Genomic DNA, 23,876 nt, shown 5'->3' with positions numbered 1-23,876 from the left:
AATGGGAGAAAATAAAACATGCTTGAGGCATATTTATAGTACATGGCAATGAAACAGATATAAATGGAAGATATGTCCATTCAAACATGTAGCCAACGTAGCCAACGTCTATAACGTAAAATACAGGCAACATAATACAAAGCATTATAAACAAGAAGGTCTGCACAATAGGTTATTGTGAAATAAGTTATGGCTACTATGAAGTCTATTCAAGAAAGATGATTATAGGATAAAATTATATAGTCTCTACATGTCTCTTTTGTAAGCAAGTTTTAAAAAGTATTTACGTTGCTTGAGAGACCTACATAAAACATATTGTGAAACAGCAATTATACCAAATAAAATGATGTATTGCTTGAGTGTCTTGATACCAATTAATGTGGTACAAAGACAAAGCTGTGAATGGGTAAATATTTCCTTGGAAATCCTAGACCCTAAAGATGAATGTTGTTAATTCATCTTTAGGGTCTAGGATTTCTAGAGTACAAAAATTTATTTTACATTTCTAAACCTAGTGGAAACTGAAATAAACTTAAAAGTCTAAAAACTATAAATGAAAATCAACTTGTAAGTAATAGAAAAAAATAATAAAAGCATGCAAAGTATGAAATAGTAATCAGTGACACACAGCACCAAAGTACTAAGGAAAGACTTAGAAAAGATTAAATAGCTGCAATTAAGATAAATTATGCAGAAATGGTCCTAGCTTTTGCATTTACTAACATGAATAATCACCCAAAGAAAGGTTTTAAAGTATTTTTATTTTCTAAATTTTACTTAGCGTTTGACATGTCATTCATTTATACAACAAATCTTCGAGTACATTCTAGATGCTACACAGAAAATGAAATTTGGAAAATTAGATTTCTCATATTTAAAATAGAATTTATTAGCCTCACTGAGTGTGAGGTACTACTTAATAGCAAATTTATTGTTATTGCCCTTTCTACAGGATCATTTAGTCATTTCCTGTTAGTTATAATTGTCTTTAATTCTCAACAACTAGATGAAACCCAATAGAATAATTAAGGTGAGGAATCAGACTTCCCTGGGATCCATAACCTAATAATTTTGGCTTAAAATGTTTTTCAAGATTGACAAGGTAAAATAAAACTTAAGTGCAATTGAATTAATTGTGGACAATAACAACAGATTTTTAACTTCTGAAAGGGAAAAACTACATGATCTGAAAGTCCAGAAAAGAATGAAAATAGGTGAAAACACTGTAAACAGGTAAAATTCAGTACAGAATCTTGATCAAAGTAATTAGGAAAAAAAAGTAAACAATAAAAGTAAAAATTAGGAGGTACTCTCATGCCTTAAAACTTTGATGGAAAACTACATTGAGCAAAGGGAAAAAAATCACAGCAGTGTCTGAAAAGAAATCAAACAGGTTATTAGCTTAAAAACTTGCTTCAGGAAAACAAGTCTTTCAGACAATATTTCTATAATTTGTTACTAAAGAAACATCTGCGCAAGAATCTGATTTTGCAAAAATACATCAAAGTGCTTTATGTCAATATCTGAGTGGGCACATCATTTTAACTCTGATTCTGTTTCATGTGACTCATGTGCTTCTACTTCCTAAATGATTTAATATTGTATTTGGTGACTTAACAGACATATTTGATATCAGACACCTTGGCATGTCCCTTCTGTGGTTGTGAATGCATGGCCTATGCATAATATTCGGATACCTCTTAAGGTGTTGGAGCATTTAATTTTGAACAGTTTCTCCAGCTACTAGCAGATAAAGCAGCGCTTCTCAACTTGGATGTAGAGTAAGTGAGAGAAGGGGTAGTGGTTTTGCTAGGAAAGCACAGTACCTCGGGGGTGAATATAGTTTTTGTTTCCTGTATAAACATTCATTAACTACAAGCCATCTGGTTCTCATAATTGATTGTGCTCAGTACGAAATGAACGCCTCCTATTGAAGAGAGAATATTGTTGTTGTTGTTGTTGCTATGAGTGTGTATTTTTTCCTGTGTCAAGGTCAGAATTTTTGTTAGTGGGTTCACAAAAAGCTGTTGACAGGCCTAATTCTCTCGGGTTATGATAACCAAATTTTGCTAAACAAATTTTATTACTATGGTTATAGTCAATTATGTACTGTTCCTATTTGACTTCTTTCTCATGCTGTCACTTCAGGGAAAATATATTCCTCTCTCATGCTTGCCACGGGTAAGTTTTAGCCATAGCGAACATGTCAGAAATGTAGACAGAGTCTTTCTTTCAGTTGGTTAATAGCACCAATAATTTACATTATTAAAAAAAATCATGGGTTGGGGTGGGATGAACTGGGAGATTGGGATTGCCATATATACATTACTAATAAGAAAAAAATAATCAAATTGTACACTTTAAATATGTGCAGTTTATTGTATGTCAATTATATCTCAGTAAAAGTTCTTAAAATCATGATTGCTCTGTACTGGTAAATGATATGGAAACCTCCGCCTTTTTATTTCTTTTACCTGTGAACCACATAACAGAGAGAAAAAATAACTTCTGAGTGATAGAAATGGGGTGTATAGTGACTATTTCTTATGTATAAAACAAAGTGAAAGGGACCAATAATCCTGAAATTTGGGAACAAACAATAAGCCCAGTGAACTGAGATGCTCCTAGTGACCAAAATACTTGTCTAGGATATCTGTGCCCTACCCGAAATCTCTTTGCCAAATTGACTCCTCCTGATCCATTATTAGCTGAAATGGTTCTTCCCTGTAGAAACCTTCCCTGAAGTCTAAGACTGGATTTATTGAAACTTTTGAGGGGTTCCGTTGTATTGTATGTAACACTACCATAGCAATTACTCACTATATATTCAATAGAAATCTCTCTGGTAGGCAGAATAAGCTGCTCCACCTAAGATGTTCACACCCTAATTCCCTGAACTTGTGAATATGTTACCTTCCATGGCCCAAGGGCCTTGACAGATGTGATTAAGGTTAAGAACCTTGAAATGAGGAGATTATCCTGGATTATCCAGATGGGTCCAAGGTAATCAAATGAGTCCTTACAGAGGAAGAAGAAAGCAGAAGAGTGGGTCTGAGAGCTGCCATGAGGACTCCACAGCTGTTGTTGGCTTTTGCAGATGAAGGAAGAAGGCTATGAGCCAAGAAACGCATTGGCCTCCAGGAGTTGGGAACAAGCCATAGTTTATGGTCATCAAGAAAATGCAACCTCAATCCTACAACTGCAAGAAAATGAATTCTGACAACTTGAATTAGCAGGAAATGGATTATCCTGTAGATCCTCCAGAAAGAAACACAGCCTGCTATTTTAAGAGCACAAAATTCAGGCAAAACTGACTCACATTTCTATCAAGAATGACCTGTTACGTTTTAGAATGTATTTTATTGATTATATTCCACGAGCTAGATAATTTCTGGGATAATAATGCACTTCAGATTTATCCTCAATATCTTCATCAATATTGACATAGCCATGGATCTATCAGCCCTGATAATCATCCTTAACCTCATCTTTATCTTGAACTGGAAACCATAATGGAATCAGATTAAGTATGGCTCATTTTAACCATAAAGGAATAAAGTTAGACTGTAACTAGGTACATAATGTTAATAGGTCAGATGAAATATTCAAAGATTTGACTGTATTAGTAAAAAATACTTAGATGTTTCAAATTATTTCAGAAACTGAAGGATTTAAAAGTATCTTATTCAGAAAAAAATCTGTCTTAGACTTCCCTACCACCCAATCTAAAGCAAAGATCCCAAAATGATGTGAGAAAAGATAAATAAGGCATTTGCTTTTTATCTCAGCTGAATGAATAATTTATTTTACCTTTACCTTTTAGAAAAGATTGAAATTCCCTGCCTTTGTCTTCATTGATTTTCACTTCTAGTGAGGAGTATGTGTTCCTTACATCACTCACAGCCAAGGAAATATTGTCAATCTTCTTCTGCAGGAGGGTCAGTTTCATTGCCTGGTAGTTCATCTGGTCAGTCATTTTTTGTGTCACTGCTGCATGTAGAAGAGGAGAAAATAGGAAACATTTAAACATGCATATTTAAAAACCACTCAAATTTCATGATAGATTGAAAGGTAATTCAAATAAACTGTGTTTGTACTTCATATTTGAAAATATATATTATATGAACTTAGCAAATGGCATCCTGAATTTTACACTAATATTCAGGGGTAGAAATTTGTAAAAAGCATTCTAATACCTTAGATTTCTAAAATGTTTTAACTTTGCCCAGAATTTTCAATCTCTCTTTTGTTAACCCTAAAGAGTTGTTAAACTTTCAATATATGAGGAAATTGAAGGTCAGAAAACTAAAATAACTTGCTTGAGGTTACAGAGCTGATGACTCATCTTCCGTTTTCAAATCCAGTGCTCCAGCATTAAATAGGTGTAGCTGTATATGTGTATGTATACATATGTACACACACATATATACACACACGCACATATACATGTAGGTTGTATCTATATTTTGAGAATTTTATTCTTTGCTGAGGTATCCTTCAATGAGAGATAAAGAGATGCAGAATTTGGTTAGAATCGCTTTATAAAGCAGTGATATTTTCCATGCCTTTACACATGCATTTCAATAATTCAAGGAGGCTTTTATGGTATTTTGTGAAAATACTGAATTTCAATCCCTTAAAAAAATTTCGAGTACAGTTTCTAAGCTATATTCACCTGCATTCTTAAAGAGAATCAGATTAAATCAGATTTCTCAATTTGAGTACCTTATTTTATATGACCAGATATGCCAAACATAGTGAGATGTTTTTTAGCAGTCACTAACTTGATGTTTCTAAGAGATGAAATTAAGTCTAAAAGGAATGGTGAAATATTTATGATTAGAAAGATGAGAAAACATGTGACATGTCAACTTTAGATCAACACGAGGCTCTTGCTGACTCTGAACCACATTCTTTGCCTTAGTCAGTGATCAATACTCCCTTGGTGATCTCTTATCAACCAAGGGAAGGCAGCCTTCTTAGTGCCCTGAAAATGACCCAGTCCTGCCATCTATGTCAAGGTTCTTTCATGATTGTACCCTTTGGAGGACAAAAGTTTGATTTAATTTTGGAATCATGTGATTTCCTTACAACCTAGGGTGACAGCATTTTTCTTCTCCTTCTGTGTCTGCACACAGAGCTCCAGTAATTACACATGTGCCTTTCAGACTGGGAACCTGCCGCTCACCCCCAGCTTCTCCCAACATGCAGCAGCAATAGAAAAGGATGGAGAGGTATGTTAATGTGTCACCATCAAACATCTGACAGCCAAGTGATGTCTTGTTTGGAAGTCGTCATAAAGAGTGTTGACAATGACTGGGTTAGGGAGGATAGTCATTACAATCTGTGACCTGGGTCACCACAGTCTTGCTGCTGCTGCTCGGGTGTCCCTCGGCCCACTGCGGCGTGACTCTCAGCCTGGTTGCTGTGTATCAGCTGCTGTTGTTCCTGGGCTGGACGGAAGCGAAAAGAGAAGAGAGAGAGTTAAGCACTGGGGCTGCCTCATTTTTTCCCAGTCCTGCCCGGCCATGTGGCTGACAGGCATTTTCCCGTGTGCTGAAGCGTGATGGTCAGCGATGACGGCGGAGTGAGCGGCTCCGCCCCCATCCACAGGGTGATATACTACCACATTGGTGTTGGACGTGCAAGACTCTAGTTTTGTTTGGAAAAAATAAAATTACTAAGGATTCCTTTTAGGTGAAAAAGGATGGTAGTTTGGGGAAGCTGTGTAAACTGGGGGACGAAAACTGCCGGCATCATTGAGAGGAAGCTTAAAATCAGCTGTGTTAAAAGCTATAGCAGCTTTCTAAGTGGACTGTCACAAAGACAGCTTGTTTAACAACACGATTTCCAACTGGTGGCCGCTTGGAAGTAAGGGAGAGCTACTGGTTCTTTACTGAAAGAATATCTGCTTAATCGTGCCCGTTAAATAGGTTATTCCCAGATTTTTAAGAAATACATAGGCTCAAAACATAAGGACTGCAAGGAAGAGTAAACCACTACTGGGCACGTCTCAAGGGGATCAACCTGTAAAATCAGTGAAATTTCGGAAAAATATAAATTCTTATAAAATAAATTTACTCTCTTAAAGAATTGCTTCTCATTTCCCATGAATTGAGTAATATTTTAAATAGCAATATAATTTTTCATTGGGGAAAACAGTTTAGAGGGAAGACATTAAACAAGCCAATTAATGTATGTCTGTAATTTGCAGACGTCTAATGAACAAAATTCATTCATTGAAGTCTGCATATCAGACATGAGAAAACAAGTGTTTGGTGTCTGACTGTACTTCTTCCCATGTGAAATTACGTACCAATGAAACTGCACCTCTGGCACATGTTAATTATGCTCCCTAAGGCATGTGTGGCTGTGATAGTAATACTAAAGCATCTCTACTCCATAGAAAATATAATATATTTGGCACTAATTTGAGTCAGTCTCTATTGTTAGATTGAATTTTGCATTGCTTTCTTCAGGGCATTGAGCTAAATTAATGAATCTCCATTCATGTCCAAGACTTTTGTTTTGATTTTGTTTCATTTTTTTTTCTCCACTGCATAATAGATAGTCCTGCATAATTGTTGATTTATTTGGTGGAAGAAGACAATGTGTAGTTTGGGGAAAAGTGTATGTATTGGGGGTCTGCAGTAGGTGGTGAAAAGTATTAAATTTCTGCTTGATCCTAGCAATGAAATTCTTATAGCCCAAACTCAAATTAATTCATACAAATATATGTTAAATAATTGTATAGTTTTTAAAATCAAGCTTCCTCCTTAGATGATGTAATAAAGCATTTTCCTGGCAGTTAAAATCTATCTATCCAGGAGGGTTACTAGAGAGTAAAGCAATGGTTCTCAAACCAGGGTCCCTGAATCAGCAGTATCAGCATCACCTGGCAACTTTAAAAAATACAACTTCTGGGCCCCATCCCAGACCTGCTAATTTAAGAAACTCTGGGGACCTCCTAGGTGGCACAGTGGTTAAGAATCCACCTGCCAATGCAAGGGACACGGGTTTGATCCCTGCCCAAGGAAGCTACCACATGCCATGGAGCAACAAAGCCCATGCGTGGAGCAACTAAGCCCATGCACCACAACTACTGAGCCTGCACCACAGCTCTAGAGCCCGTGAGCCACAACTATTGAGCCCATGTGCTGCAGCTATTGAAGCCCATGCGCCTAGAGCCTGTGCTCCACAACAAGAGAGGCCACCACAATGAGGAGCCCCTGCACCACAAGGAAGAGTAGCCCCCGCTTGCCACAACTAGGGAAAGCCCATGTGCAGCAATGAAGACCCAACAGAGCCAATAAAACAAACAAACAAACAAACAAATTTATTTTAAAAAAAAGAAAGAAACTCTGGAGTGAGGCAGCAATCTGTGGTGTAACAAGCTCCCTAGGTGATTCCAATGCACACTAAAATTTGCGAACCACTGGAGTAGAGCATCAAGATACATCTTCCTTAGCAACATCCCCCTCACTACCTTCTCCATTTCTCTAGGCAGTGGAAGAATGTTCAGGATACAGACTTGTAAGTATTTACAGCAAAAGGAACAGGTGGGTTTAACAGAATGAACAAATGGTCTTTTCGTTTTTTTATTGCTTACCTTTTTGAGCTAGATCATAGGAAAACAAAAAGAGCTGGTGCATTGAAATGCATACCACAACTTGGTAGGCAGCAGACTTTGCTAGGAAGCAATGCGTAACGATGGTAAAAACAAAGACCATACTGTTTTGTAACATACAAACAAGGTTGCTCTTCAAATTTATTCTTCTATCATTAACTTTTTTCTAACTTTTTTTCTATTTTTTACAATACTCTGCATATATTTAGGGTGTACAATTTGGTATCCCAGTCTCCCAATTTGTCCCCCCCCCAACCCTCCCTGCTTTCCCCACTTGGTGTCCATATGTTTGTTCTCTATATCTGTGTCTCTGTTTCTGCCTTGCAAACAGGTTGATTTGTACCATTTTTCTATAGTCCACATATATGTGTTAATATACAATATTTGTTTTTCTCTTTCTGACTCACTTCACTCTGTATGACAGTCTCTAGGTCCATCCATGTCTCTAAAAATGTCCCAGTTTCCTTGCTTTTCAGAGCTGAGTAATATTCCATTGTATATATGTACCACATCTTCTTTATCCATTCATCTGTTGATGGACATTTAGGTTGCTTCCATGTCCTGGCTATTGTAAATAGTGCTGCAATGAACATTGGAGTGCATGTGTCTTTTTGAATTATGGTGTTCTCTGGGTATATGCCCAGGAGTGGGATTGCTGGGTCATATGGTAGTTCTATTTTTAGTTTTGCAAGGAAGTTTCCTACTGTTTTCCATAGTGGCTGTATCAATTTATATTCCCACCAGCAATGCAAGAGCGTTCCCTTTTCTCCACAGCCTCTCCAGCATTTACTGTTTGTAGATTTTCTGATGATGCCCATTCTAACAGGTGTGAGGTGATACCTCATTGTAGTTTTGATTTGCATTTCTCTAATAATTAGTGATGTTGAGCACCTTTTCATGTGCCTCTTGGCCATCCATATGTCTTCTTTGGAGAAATGCCTATTTAGGTCTTCTGCACATTTTTTGATTGGGTTGTTTGTTTTTTTGATATTGAGCTGGATGAACTGTTTATATATTTTGGAGATTAATCCTCTGTCTGTTGATTCATTTGCAAATATTTTCTCCCATTCTGAGGGTTGTCTTTTCGTCTTGCTTATAGTTTCCTTTGCTGTGCAGAAGTTTGAAGTTTCATTAGGTCCCACTTATTTATTTTTGTTTTTATTTCCATGACTCTAGGGGGTGGATCAAAAAAGATCTTGCTGTTATTTACATCGAAGAGTGTTCTTCCTATGTTTTCCTCTAGGATTTTTATAGTGTCTGGCCTTACATTTAGGTCTTTTATCCATTTTGAGTTTATTTTTGTGTATGGTGTTAGGGAGTGTTCTAATTTCATTCTTTTACATGTAGCTGTCCAGTTTTCCCAGCACCACTTATTGAAGAGGCTGCCTTTTCTCCATTGTATATCCTTGCCTCCTTTGTCATAGATTAGCTGACCGTAGTTTATCTCTGGGCTTTCTATTCTGTTCCATTGATCTATATTTCTGTTTTTGTGCCAGTACCATACTGTCTTGATCGCTGTAGCCTTGTAGTATAGCCTGAAGTCAGGAAGCCTGATTCCCCCAACTCCGTCTTTCCTTCTCAAGATTGCTTTGGCTATTTGGGGTCTTTTGTGTTTCCACAAAAATCGTACAATTTCTTGTTCTAGTTCTGTGAAAAATGCCATTGGTAATTTGATCGGGATTGCATTGAATCCGTAAATTGCTTTCAGTAATATAGTCATTTTCACAATGTTGATTCTTGCAATCCAAGAACATGGTATGTCCCTCCATCTGTTTGTGTCGTCTTTGATTTCTTTCATTAGTATCTTATAGTTTTCTGAGTACAGGTCTTTTACCTCCTTGGTTAGGTTTATTCCTAAGTATTTTATTCTTTTTGTTGCAATGGTGAATGGGATTGTTTCCTTAATTTCTCTTTCTGATCTTTCATTGTTGGTGTATAGAAATGCAAGAGATTTCTGTGTGTTAATTTTGTATCCTGCAACATTACCAAATTCATTGATTAGCTCAAGTAGTTTTCTGGTGGCATCTTTAGGATTTTCTATGGATAGTATCATGTCATCTGCAAACAGTGACAGTTTTACTTCTTCTTTTCCAATTTGGATTCCTTTGATTCCTTTTTCTTCTCTGATTGCTGTGGCAAGGACTTCCAAAACTATGTTGAATAGTAGTGGCAAGAGTGGACATCCTTGTCTTGTTCCTGATCTTAGAGGGAATGTTTTCAGTTTTTCACCACTGAGAATGATGTTTGCTGTGGGTCTGTCATATATGGCCTTTATTATGTTGAGGTAGGTTCCCTCTATGCCCACCTTCTGGAGAGTTTTTTTTATCATAAATGGGTATTGAATTTTGTCAAAAGCTTTTTCTGCATCTATTGAGATGATCATGTGGCTTTTATCCTTCAGTTTGTTAATATAGTGTATCACATTGATTGATTTGTGTATATTGAAGAATCCTTGCATTCCAGGGATAAACCCCACTTGATCATGGTGTATGATCCTTTGAATGTGTTGTTGGATTCTGTTAGCTAGTATTTTGTTGAGGATTTTTGCATGTAAATTCATCAGTGATATTGGTCTGTAGTTTTCTTTTTTTGTAGTATCTTTGTCTGGTTTTGGTATCAGGGTGATGGTGGCTTCATAAAATGAGTTTGGGAGTGTTCCTTCCTCTGCAATTTTGTTGAAGAGCTTGAGAAGGATGGGTGTTAGCTCTTCTCTAAATGTTTGATAAAATTCAGCTGTGAATCCATCTGGTCCTGGACTTTTGTTTGTTGGGAGATTTTTAATCACAGTTTCAATTTCATTACTTGTGATGGGTCTGTTCATATTTTCTATGTCTTCCTGATTCAGTCTTGGAAGGTTATACCTTTCTAAGAATCTGTCCATTTCATCCAGGTTGTTCATTTTATTGGCATATAGTTGCTTGTAGTAATCTCTTATGGTGCTTTCTATTTCTGTGTTGTCCATTGTAACTTCTCCTGTTTCACTTCTAATTTTATTGATTTGAGTCCTCTCCCTCTTTTTCTTGATGAGTCTTGCTAGAGGTTTATCAATTTTATTTATCTTCTCAAAGAACCAGCTTTTAGTTTTACTGATTTTTGCTATTTTTTTCTTTGTCTTTATTTCATTTATTTCTGCTCTGATCTTTATGATTTCTCTCCATCTACTCACTTTGGATTTTGTTTGCTCTTCTTTCTCTAGTTTCTTTAGGTGTAAGGTGAGATTGTTTATTTGGGATTTTTCTTGTTTCTTGAGGTAGGATTGTATCGCTATAAACTTCCCTCTTAGAACTGCCTTTGCTGCATCCCATAGGTTTTGGATTGTAGTGTTTTCATTGTCATTTGTCTCTAGGTATTTTTTGATTTCCTCTTTGATTTCTTCAGTGATCTGTTGGTTATTTAGTAGCGTATTGTTTAGCCTCCATGTGTTTGTGTTTTTTACAGTTTTTTTCCTGTAATTGATTTCTAATCTCATAGTGTTGTGGTCAGAAAAGATGCTTGATACAATTTCAATTTTCTTGAATTTACCAAGGCTTGATTTATGACCCAAAATGAGATCTATCCTGGAGAATGTTCCATGTGCACTTGAGAAGAATGTGTAATCTGCTGTTTTTGGATGTAATGTCCTATAGATATCTATTAAATCCAGCTGATTTATTGTGTCATTTAAAGCTTGTGTTTCCTTATTTATTTTCTGTCTGGATGATCTGTCCGTTGGTGTAAGTGGGGTGTTAAAATCCCCCACTATGATTGTGTTCCTGTCAATTTCCGCTTTCATAGTTGTTAGCATTTGCCTTATGTATTGAGGTGCTCCTATATTGGGTGCATATGTATTTATAATTTTTATCTCTTCTTCTTGGATTGATCCCTCAATCTTTATGTAGTGTTCTTTCTTGTCTCTTGTAACATTTTTTATTTTAAAGTCTATTTTATCTGATATGGGTATTGCTACTCCAGCTTTCTTTTGATTTTCATTTGCATGGAATATCTGTTTCCATCCCCTCACTTTCAGTCTGTATGTGTCCCTAGGTCTGAAGTGGGTCTCTTGTAGACAGCATATATATGGGTCTTGTTTTTGTATCCATTCAGCCAGTCTGTGTCTTTTGGTTGGAGCATTTATTCTATTTACATTCAAGGTGATTATCGATATGTATGTTCCTATTACCATTTTCTTAATTGTTTTGGGTTTGTTTCTGTAGGTCCTTTTCTTCTCTTATGTTTCCTGCTTAGAGAAGTTCCTTTAGCATTTGCTGTAGGGCTGGTTTGGTGGTGCTGAATTCTCTTAGCTGTTGCTTGTCTGGAAAGCTTTTGATTTCTCCATTGAATCTGAATAAGATCCTTGCTGGGTAGAGTATTCTTGGTTGTAGGTTCTTCTCGGTCATCACTTTAAATATATCATGCCACTCTCTTCTGGCTTGTAGAGTTTCTGCTGAGAAATCAGTTGTTAACCTGATGGGAGTTCCCTTGTATGTTATTTGTTGTTTTTCCTTTGTTGCTTTTAATAACTTTTCTCTGTCTTTAATTTTTGTCAATTTGACTACTATATGTCTTGGCATGTTTCTCCTTGGGTTTATCCTGCCTGGGACTCTCTGTGCTTCCTGGACTAGGGTAGCTATTTCCTTTCCCATGTTAGGGAAGTTTTCAACTATAATCTCTTCCAGTATTTTCTCAGGTCCTTTCTCTCTCTCTTCTCCTTCTGGGACCCCTATAATGTGAATGTTGGTGCATTTAACATTGTCCCAGAGGTCTCTTAGGCTGTCTTCAGTTCTTTTCATTCTTTTTTCTTTTCTGCATCAGTGATTATCACCATTCTGTCTTCCAGGTCACTTACTCGCCCTTCTGCCTCAGTTAACCTGCTATTGATTCCTTCTAGTGTATTTTTCATTTCAGTTATTGTGTTGCATATCTCTGTTTGTTTGTTCTTTAATTCTTCTAGGTCTTTGGTAAACTTTTCTTGCAACTTTTCAATCTTTGCATCCAATCTTTTTTCAAAGTCCTGGCTCATCTTCACCATCATTATTCTGAATTCTTTTTCCGGAAGAGTGCCTATCTCCTCTTCATTTAGTTGTTTTTCTGGTGTTTTATCTTGTCCCTTCATTTGGTACAAAGTCTTTTGCCTTTTCATTTTCTCTGTCTTTCTGTGACTGTGATTTTCGGTTCCACAAGATGAAATACTGCTGATACTGCTTGATTCTGCTGTCTGCCCTCTTGTGGAGGAAGCTGTCTAGGAGGCTCGTGGGTGCTTCCTGATGGGAGGGACTGATGGTGGGTTGGGCTGGGTGGGTGGAGCTCAGTAAAACTTTAATCCAATTTGGTGGGTGGAGCTCAGTGACACTTTAATCTGCTTGTCTGCCAATGGGTGGGGCTGTGTTCCCACCCTGGTGGTTGTTTGGCCTGAGGTGACCCAGCATTGGAGCTTACAGGCTCTTTGGTGGAGCCAGTGGTGGACTCTGGAAGGGCTCACGCCAATGAGCACTTCTCAGAACCCCTGCTGTCAGTGTCCCTGTCTCCTCGGTGAGCCACAGCTGCCCCCCACCTCTGCAGGCAACCCTCCAACACCAGCAGGTAGGTCTGGTTCAGTCTCCTATGGGGTCACTGCTCCTTCCCCCTAGGTCCTGGTGAGCACACTATTTTGTGTGCACTCCAAGAGTGGAGTCTCCATTTCCCCCAGTCCTGTGGAGGTCCTGCAATCAAATCCTGCTGGCTTTCAAAGTCTGATTCTCTGGGGATTCCTCCTCCCGTTGCTGAACCCCCAGGTTAGGAAGCCTGATGTGGGGTTCAGAACCCTCAGGACTTCTGTGGTATAACTGTTCTCCAGCTTGTGAGTCACCCACCCAGCATTTATGGGATTTGATTTTAACATGATCGCGCCCCTCCTACCGTCTCGTTGCAGCTTCTCCTTTGTCTCTGGATGTGGGGTGGTTTTTTTTGGTGAGTTTCAGTGTCTTTCTGTCGATGGTTGTTCAGCAGTTAGTTGTAATTCCAGTGCTTTTGCAAGAGGGAGTGAGAGCATGTCCTCCTACTCTGCCATCTTGATTCTTCTCTATCATTAACTTTTAATGCATATTATACTTTTGCTTTGTTTTTTTACATTTCTTTAGAATAGTGGTTTTTCATCATAGATGGAAATCAGAAGCATCTGTCAACTTTGAAACACTAAGTGTCAGTGTTCGGTGCATCCTCTCCATCTGAAGATTATGATTCAGTAGCTCTGTTCTGGGGAATTGAGCATGTGTGTATACAGTTTTTTTTAAACTCTGCAGGTGATTTCAATGTGTGACACTGGTTAAGAAGCACTAACTTAGAACAAATTTCAAATTTTTCTAATTCTAATAAGTGAATTCAATGTTATAAGGCAGAAATACCAGATATTTTTAAGTTAAAATTTGCAATCCAGAAACTGATCTTCAGAGGTTTTTAAACAGCCACAAATGCTTGTTGATAACAAGAGCATATGTTAAAGACTTGATTTTTAACTCTAGCGAATAAAAACCTTTAGTCTCATACCATCCCATAGAGAAGCAGGCCTTTGTAAGGAGTAAGTGAAGTGGGTGGATGTGGAGGATAATTTTCACAGTTTGCTATTCCCTAGGATAAATAATACTATTTTCTCTGTTATGAGGACACAAGATCCCTGAAGAGGGACTCCTAAGCATGGATGTATGTGAAGTGTTTGAGCCACCTACCCAGTAATCAAATCTAGAGCCCACTGACAATTTTAGAATGTCTCAGAAATAAAAGGGCCATTCCACTCAAAACCTAGGCTATAGCTCCTCATTCCTATCTGGTAACAATCCACATACCCCAACTCCAAAATTGTATTTAGTCAGTAATGAACCAATGTACCCTGGCAATTATTAAAATATTGAAATAGAGCCACACCTATTGGCAAATATTATATAATGATAATCAGTGTAATAACTGATAAAGTTAATTATAAAAATTAAAATATTAACATTCCAAGTTAATCGTGGATGCATGATAAAAGATATATCTTATAGGATGCATGATAAATGTATGGAATTCCCATTATAACAACATCTGAGAATGTTTTTCAGAACTAGCAGTTTGTTGGACCTGTTTCATGCACTATGTAGATTTTATGAAACATTCAATGTTTTGGCAGAATAATCAGTTTATTATTGTGTATGATTTATGTAGTAGTTAGAATTTCCAAATTGTTTGATGCTTACTTTAGTTTACATGCTAGTACTAATTCTTCTCAGTACATAGTTTTTGCTAAATATTATTAAAAACTTTATAACCAATTATTTAAAACACTGGAAAAGAGAAAAAAGTTTAAATTTTCAAAGTATTTCTTTTAGATATCATGAGTGGGAATTTTTTGAATCTGAGAAAAAAACAGAAATGTTATCAATAAAGAACCTAGTCCTGGGTTATCTCATGATACAGGGCAAAAATCAGTCTTGAACATCTTTTGGTATATAAGATATCAAAATCAAAAATATCAGATCAATATCAAAAAACCAATTCAATTTAAAATATAATCTGTATTTTTGAAATGAAATCAACTTGATTTTCAATAAAAATTTAGTGGGCTGTTTTTACTTAATATATAAATGTTGATTTCAAATAAAGATCTAAATTTGTATCACTTAAAATAAAAATTACTAGACTTATTTGTCCTCATAATGACATTCAATTTCTGTTAAAATTCGTTTGTGATCAAAAGAAAAATATTAAAGAACTTTACGAAATTAGTCTCATGAAATAAGCTTTTGTAATAACAAAAATTTTAAAGTTAAGCAAAGCTTTCCAAATAAAAAACTTCAAAAACACTTTATCAAATGTTAATAAAAATCAATAAAATAAAAATGTTTAGAAAAATTAGAATTTTTAACATTATCATATAATTGAAATAGTGGATTATTTCAGAAAAGAAAAATATTATGAAACTTATCTGACACAATAATTCTGATATAAGAATATCACTTCAAATCAGTTTTATATTTAGCACTTGGAAAACAAGCTTTTTTACAAAAAGAAAAAAGAATTGGTTTTCAGAAATGACAGTCTAATAAAGATGTCAAACCTTTTGTAACTTTGTAAGGGAAAAAAATATTCTTTTTAAACTCAGGATAACTTGAAAACTGATAAAAGATATTTTACATATGAAAATGTTTATACATACTATCTGACAGAAAAATTAATAAGGGGTAAATTACATTAGAAAAGAAATTTTCTAATAAATATATGAAAATGAAATTTTTATGACAAAACTCAAAAGTATAATGTTTCAGTTCCTTGATTTATGATGCCCTAAATTTGACCAAATGATGTTTGCAGAACTCTATGAATTAATTAAATAGGACATTCCTACAAGAATTTTTATGATTTAGTTAATAATAAATATATTGAATATTTAAAAATGCACACAGTATTTAAGGATTGAAAAAAAGGAATGCAGTCACTGTTAACTCAGTAGCATCTAGTAGATAATTCAGCAGGATGGCAATATCATTGATGTTAAAAGAAATTATAAACTTACTGAGATTTCATGTCACCCAATGGCTCTAAATCTGATGGAGAAGTCTCTAAAGGAGACTGAGGCAGTTACCTATATTAAATCATCTCTCTGACAGGGACATCATTTAGCTGGTGTCATCCATGTTAAAGGAAAGAGCACATCAATAATTTGTAGAAATTAATAAATTGTTTAGAAATTATTTGAATTTCAATAAGTGATTTGTGTTATGATTTATGTTACTTGGTATGTGGTTTTATAATATAGATAACATGCATTAGCTTAAAAAAGAGTAACGCATTCTTAATTTTTGCTTTTTATATTAATGTGTATATTAATTGATACTGAGTTAGTTGTCAAATGTTTGAATACGACCCCTGCCCCTTCCCACCCCATCCTCACCATCAAGAGGCAGATTGATTGAGGCACTCATGATACTGACTAAAGTGAAGCAACCTCAATAAAAATCACAACAGCATTTTACATAGAGTTTATTTCCAGGGGCTCAAAACACTATGCTAAAGCTTTATTATAAATCATAAGCCATTATTTTATATTGCATTATCATATTCTAATGAAATTGGGTCTCTTCATCTCTTTACAAAGCATTACATCTTGTATAGTTAATGTGGAGATTATTATATTGTATTTCATTGAATATTCTCCATTTGAAAAGTACTGGCAAAGCAGGGAATCGGACACACACACAGATACACACTCACACTCACACAAGAGGAAAGTGGGAGGTATTTTATGTGTGCTCTGTTCCTATTTGGTGGGGGGGGTACGTCATCAAGTCATAGTTCTCTCTTTGCCACTCAGTCCAGGCAAGATCCTGAATGTGCAAGAAGTGAAAACAAACCTAGGTAAGAGGTAAAGGGTCAGGAACAGAAAGCAAGTAAACAAAAAGAATTCAAGTGTAGTTTTCTATTGACCTTAGGGTCAAAAGAATTTTGAATAAGTTTCATTCATACAATCTGGAAAAACGCTATTTCATTGCAAATGAGGGAATAGAAAGTGACATACTAGAGAAAATCATCAAATTAGAAATAAAAACTAAAAACATAAGAAAAAACTTTAAAATCAGTGACAAGTGAGAGAAGAGAAATTAAAGAAAGCTTTCAGGGAGAAAAAAAGGAATAAATGGAAAGGGATAAAGTTAACAAATAGAAGTATTAAGTGGAAGTCTTTAGTTTTCTTGCATACTTATTTTTGGTGATTCAACTCCTCAGTATGTGGAAACATAATATCTATGAAATAAAAATTAAAATTTCTCCATATCTTTGTAAAGTTTTAAAAAGACTAATTTGAAAGAAAATGTAATTGGAAAAATCCTTTCAATATTGGATGACAAAAACTAATGTGATTATGTGTGTGTGTGTGCGTGTGTGTGTGCATTTGCTCTTAGCTATAGTTATTTTTAAATTAACTGTTTTAGGAGGAAATAGATGAGGAAATTATACTCCTGAGTAAAAGAAACAACTATTAAGCATCACAAAAACATCTCTGAGATCCAGTTGTCATATGAACCTCTTTTCTATGGAATTCATTGGATGGGCTCTCTGCCAAGGCTGTTAAAAACCTGAAATGCCTGTTTAACAAATTCAGTAGTTTGTTATCTTTTCTTAGCTCTGTTTGTTGACTGGAGTTCAATACTTGCATTCATCCCAATTTACTTCCCAGGATTTAGCCAGTGGAGAAGCACTGATAGGATCTCTGACAGTGGAGTCAGTTACTCTCCTGTGATAAAATTCCCGGTTGACCGATGCTCTTTTGTGTTTTCATTTAGCAATCTTTCTGTCTTCCCCATATATTCTCTGCCACAGGACTGCCACTATTCTAGGTTTTCAAGGCAATCTATCTTATCTTGCACTTAAGCACAGACCCTTGCTTTGTTCCACAGGGCACAAATTTCTGTCTCTTTTTCTTGAGCCTTTCTAAGAGATTGGAGCTGAGACAGAAGGGCATTTATTTAAGTCAAATAACTTCTAGAGATCTTTATGTACTTCTGATTTTTTTGAAAAGTCCATGTATTTTAAAAATTGTATTTCTTTTTTCTCTTCTCCCAATACAGTTACTCTTTTTCCCTTGTGCTAGAATCTCTGATCTTGGTGGATCAAGGACTTAGAGAAGCAAGGTCAGCAAGTGTCAAGAGCAACTGTTTTCTTATTGGGTGCTTTTTTTTTTTTAATTAGACAGGTGTTTTTTGTGAGTGTTGTGTTTTTTTTTTCCCTTCCAGGCCTTTGAGGCATATGGTGGAAGCTTGCTCTCTCCTCCTTAGAACCAGAAAGCTTCCTGTGTGGCTTGACAAGACTGGTTTCCAGCTGATTCTTTAATAACAACTGAATGCTTGCATGATGATGTTCAGTACATATGTAAAGATTTACTGAGATTTAGTAGTTAAGTAGAATTCAATTCAGTGCAACAAAGGTACATGGTGTTTTTTGACTAAATACATCATAATTTTATTGAGCAAGATTCTTACAGCAGGTAATGTTCTTTTTTCAAAGAGGAAAGCATTAATCACTGCCGAGAGGAACTAGATATTCAAAAATATAAGAAATATAGGTTTTTTTCTGTTTTAAATATTATAACTTTTATGGCATATTAATTGGAATAATATTGAAAATCATCCCACTAGAGAAGCCCCATATGTAAAATGTTAGTTACAATAGCTCTTACATAATTTATTGAATTCGTGTACATTTGTGAAATGAAATATTTTTATATATTCATAGCATATGGCAGGGTCAGTTTATTCCAATAACCACATAATTGCATTTTTTTAACATTCATAGTAACTGTGATAGATTTTATAAAACACAATTTTATAAAATACCTTTTCCCTAGATAGAGGATCTGATTAAGGCTGACTGATATCTAATCTAATATTACTTGAACTTAAATTCCTGTCCTTTGTGTCATTAGAGCAAGCTGCAATTTCCTTGTACTACTTCAGGACATTTTAGAGACATCTACTGGAAAAGCAAAGTATTGCAAATTTTATAAAATTGGCTTAAAAAGTATGCTGTTACTGACATTTCAAAAAAATATCTTGGATACCATATCACAAATCTAGGTTCCTTTCTGAAGACAAACTCGTTGACCCTCAAAAAGATATAACAAATGTCAAATGTATAAAAAGTGTTACTTTGCTGTTGGACTTAATGCTCTTTTTTTCCCCAACAAACCTATTCATTTAGACTTTTTAAAACTTACTTTCTTCTTGACAGTATGACTAATATTTTTAATAAGCTAATCTAGAACTTATTATCTGAGTTGCAGCAAAAAGAGCATGTGTGGAGGGTTAGCAATATTATAAACAGCATATTGGAGAATAAGTCAACAGGAAGAACTGCCCCATGGATTTTTTTTAACTCTTTATTTTATAGGCGTATAGGTGATTAACAATGTTGTATTAGTTTCATGTGTAAAGCAAAGTGATTCAGTTATACATATACATGTATCTGTTCTTTTTCAAATTCTTTTGCCTCATGGATTTTGAATCACAACATCCTTTCTTAACAAGCTGGGGTTGGGTCTATGGAGAGAGAGACAGAAAAAGAAAAGAGAGAGGTAGAAAGTGAAGGAGGAGAAATAAACGAGAGTATAGTTGCCAGCAACTCCATTTTATTCCTGATCTATTGATTTTTTTTGTATATTTAAAAAGACCTCCCTACTGCAATTTAAATTAAAATTGTTACTTTTTCTGTTATGAAATTTATTTTGTAGTGAGGAGGAAAACTTGTTGAGGAAACAGGGATTTGTGAAGTTCATGTAATATTTTACAAATTTTCTATGAATAAAATAATTTCCTCTTGTTGTAAAGGACTAGCACTGAAGTAATTATCATGGTAGCTACAGAACCAGGTTATTCCAAACCCTTGAGGGCTCTGAAGAGATTTAAAGAATGTATCAGCCAGACTGATTATTCTTGCCGTATTTGGAGCTGCTTGTCATGTGAGACAGCATGGAGAGTGCTGTCAAAGGAAACCTGACAATTTTCTCTCCAACACAAGAATAAAAGACCGTTGGCACATATATAAAGTGTGACGAGAAGGGGAGGGGGGACCTTGGCATGTAATTAGGTTAGAATCAGAAGGAAAATATGTGCACACCGCCCCCTCTCCCCCCAGCCCCAAGGATAGATAAGATAATGAAGAATGGTTCAAGGGACAAAGGGACGCAGCAGTTCTTGATACTACCAGTGCATCAACTGCACTAATAAAAAATTCAACAGCTTTTATGTGCTGCAATAAAAGTGAAGACTAGGATGGTCATGATATGGGAGGGAGCAACAGTAGGTTCTTTTGGAATCACAGTTGCATTAGACTTGACTGTATGACAAAATGATACAATGGGCATCTCTGCTATCAGAAAATTATTCCTACCATAGATTTCAATAGAAAGAAGACCTTCCCACAGCAGCTTAATCAGCAGATACCTGAAATATGAGTAATTATAATTATAGTATTGTGACAGAAAGTCATAGTCAGAACTCTTCTGGGACATTTTTATTAATGGGGTTTCAAGGTAATGATTTGTAAATCCAGTATTAGAGATATCCACAGGTTGCTTCCATCAGAACATGAGGTGTTATTAAACAATCAAAGCTGTTTGAATTCAATTTAAATGTTTCATATAATACTTTGAAAAAAGGGGAAAATAGTACACAGTAGGTATTCAAAACTGTCAACCTGTCTTATTTCTTGTGTACATATTTATAATGATGGAATTTATGTTTTTCCCTCCTAGGCATAAACAGTCGACCATAGTGATTAATAATCGATTAGCAGGTATAAAAGAAAGAAGCATGAAGCAACACAGTCCTCATCAGCTGGAGACCCTGACTTTCTTTGTCATACAGACTTTGCTTCCTGCCACGTCTGCATTCAGTCCCTTATGTACAATAGAGTGTGGAACAACATTTGAAATTTCTAGAAGGTATATTGTGAACAAACACTGAATATTTAAGAAAAGATAATCGAATTAATACTTTTTCATAAGGAGAGAAATATAAAAATTAATCTTCAACTTTAGAAATATAATTCTAAATACTCTCCAGAACTCTTAACCATCTGACATACACAGACTATAAACAAATAGGTTTTACGATGGTGAGTATATCCGTGCACCTCATGGAAATCAGAAATCCTTTGAAAGCAGGATCATATTTGGAGTTTTTTTTAGAATGTGGTAAAGTAACTTGTTTGCAAATATTTTTGGTATAGATGATATTTTGTTTAAAACTTTATTTTACCTGGTTATAAATGAAGTGCATATTCATGTTGTACTCTGAAAATGTATTAAATTTTTATAACATCTCTGAAATTCAGGCCAGATCCAGAATAAATTACCTTACAGTGAAATTTGCCTACAGATTCTCAATGAACAGACTAGAAGAACCATATATAATATCCTTAACTAAACTGCAAGTTTCCTAGAGCTTTTATATTACAACTTTCTTTTTTTAAAATGTGAACATAATGGTTTCTCCATACTTACATTAATTTTTAATCACAGTCTATTACACTGCTGACTGATTTCCCCACTACTGCTAATGGCCTTTCTTGTAATATTCATTCATTTAAAATACGTATGCTGATGCCATATCTTATTTTTCAAAGGAAACCTGTTTAAAGCCCAAAGCAAACTAATAGTCACATGGATGTTAGGCCACCGCAGGTTACCATGCGTTTGATCAGCCTTGCCACCAGAAAATCCTTAAAATCTGTTGAAAAATGGCTCCATTAGGATATTTTTAAAAAGCAGAATTATTCATGCCATATTGGTATATTCTTTAAAACCGAATTTCATTTATAGACAGTATTATTTCAAATAATTGAACTGGAACAAAACTAGAGGGTAATCTTATTTTTACATAGGGTCACTTCAAATGACATTTTATTTAAAAATATAAAATTAGGATTTCTGATATTTTAATAAGACATGTGTCTATGCCATATGGCTAAGAAAAAGTAATGAAACCAACATAAAAATGATGAGAGGAGTTAAAAGATAGCTTATGAGATTTTTTTTGGGGGGGTACACCAAGTTTAATCATCTGTTTTTATACACATATCCCCGTATTCCCTCCCTTCCTTGACTCCCCCTCACCCTCCCCGTCCCAGTCCTCTAAGGCATCTTCCATCCTCGAGTTGGACTCCCTTTGTTATACAACAACTTCCCACTGACTGTTTTACAGTTGGTAGTATATATATGTCTGTGCTACTCTCTTGCTTCGTCTCAGTTTCCCCTTCACCCCCCGCCCCCTCCCATACCTCGAGTTCTCCAGTCTATTCTCTGTATCTGCGTCCTTATTCTTGTCACTGAGTTCATCAGTACCATTTTTAGATTCCGTATATGTGAGTTAGCATACAATATTTGTCCTTCTCTTTCTGACTTACTTCACTCTGTATGACAGATTGTAGTTCTATCCACCTCATTACATATAGCTCCATCTCATCCCTTAGCTTATGAGATTTTATGGGGCTGGAACAGCTACTAAGTTAGGAAACTCTAAGAAACTAATAGTGTTGATAATTTGGCTACATGTTAATTAACTTTGGTTCAAAAGAGAAAATGCAACTCTTGTTCACTGGAGTAAGTGTTGCTTATTCTTTAGAAGTTTTATGCTTCTCATTGTTATTACGAAATTAATATTAGAATATACCTTTTAGCTGACATTTTGGTCCACTGAATCCAGGACAGCACTTCCATTCTAATGAGGTAACAATTTTATGTTGCATCTTGTACACAGGATTTTGTATCTTCTGGGATCTAGAGAGGAGAGCAATTGGGGGAAAACAGATTATTTGTCTCACAGTAAATTATCAGTTGTAATAAAAGTGCTTGGGATGATGCCTAGAATATAATAAGCACTCAATAAGTGTTATCTGCTATTCTTCTTATTATAATAATCTTCACCATCAGTATTATTGTCAAACTTAGACTTCTTTACATTACAAAAAGCATTAAAGTTTATACTCTTTGGGGTTTTAAATTTATACCTATTGTTACATTTTCTAAAGATACTATAACTTTTCCCTTGATAATGCTTTTCACTAAACCAATGTTAAACCTTCTTTCAGGGGCTCCCTAAGTGGCGCAGTGCTTAAGAATCCGCCTGCTAATGCAGGAGACATGGGTTCGATCCCTGCTCCAGGAAGATCCCACATGCCGTGGAGCAACTAAGCCCTTGCACCACAACTATCGAGCCTGTGCTTTAGAGCCTGTGAGCCACAACTGTTGAGCCCATGTGCTGCAACTACTGAAGCCCACGTGCCTAGATCCCATGCTCCACAACAACAGAAGCCAAGGCAATGAGAAGCCTGCGCACCTCAACGAAGAGTAGCCCCCACTCACCGCAACTAAAGACACTCACCGCAACTAAAGAAAGCCGGTGCACAGCAAAAAAGACCCAACACAGCCAATAAAATAAATAAATTTATAAAAAACAAACAAACAACCTTATTTCAATTCTAATTTTTAAGTCATTTATGGGAATAATTTATTTTAGTTCTTATTATTTCTTATATCATTATAGTTAAAAGATCTTTTTTCCTCCAAATCAATATCAAATAACATAAATTAGATGTTAGTGATCTAATTAAAATTATGATAGCCACAACCTGCACTTTCTCATATCTCAAGTTTTTAAATTGTACTACCTATTATTTTTCTCATATAGTGTTTCTCTGAGAGGGAGCAGGAGAGAGAGAAAAAGAGAGAGAGAGAGAGACAGAGGGAAAAGATCTAACATGAGAAAAT

General features: G+C 35.5%; 1 protein-coding gene across 1 annotated transcript in view; it reads right to left on the bottom strand.

Annotated features, from left to right (window-relative positions):
• Positions 1–23,876, bottom strand: part of MMRN1 (multimerin 1) — a 61,462-nt gene that overhangs the window by 19,422 nt on the left and 18,164 nt on the right. The window contains exons 3-5 of the mRNA XM_057728092.1: positions 22,780–22,886; positions 5,352–5,453; positions 3,817–3,990 (exon numbers count right to left, since the gene is read on the bottom strand). Of these exons, the coding sequence (XP_057584075.1) occupies positions 3,817–3,990; positions 5,352–5,453; positions 22,780–22,886 (383 nt within the window). The remainder of the gene's footprint in view (positions 1–3,816; positions 3,991–5,351; positions 5,454–22,779; positions 22,887–23,876) is intronic.

This window comes from Hippopotamus amphibius, chromosome 3, assembly GCF_030028045.1.
Source record: "Hippopotamus amphibius kiboko isolate mHipAmp2 chromosome 3, mHipAmp2.hap2, whole genome shotgun sequence".
NCBI lineage: Eukaryota > Metazoa > Chordata > Mammalia > Artiodactyla > Hippopotamidae > Hippopotamus > Hippopotamus amphibius.
This window is presented reverse-complemented; position numbering and strand designations above follow the sequence as displayed.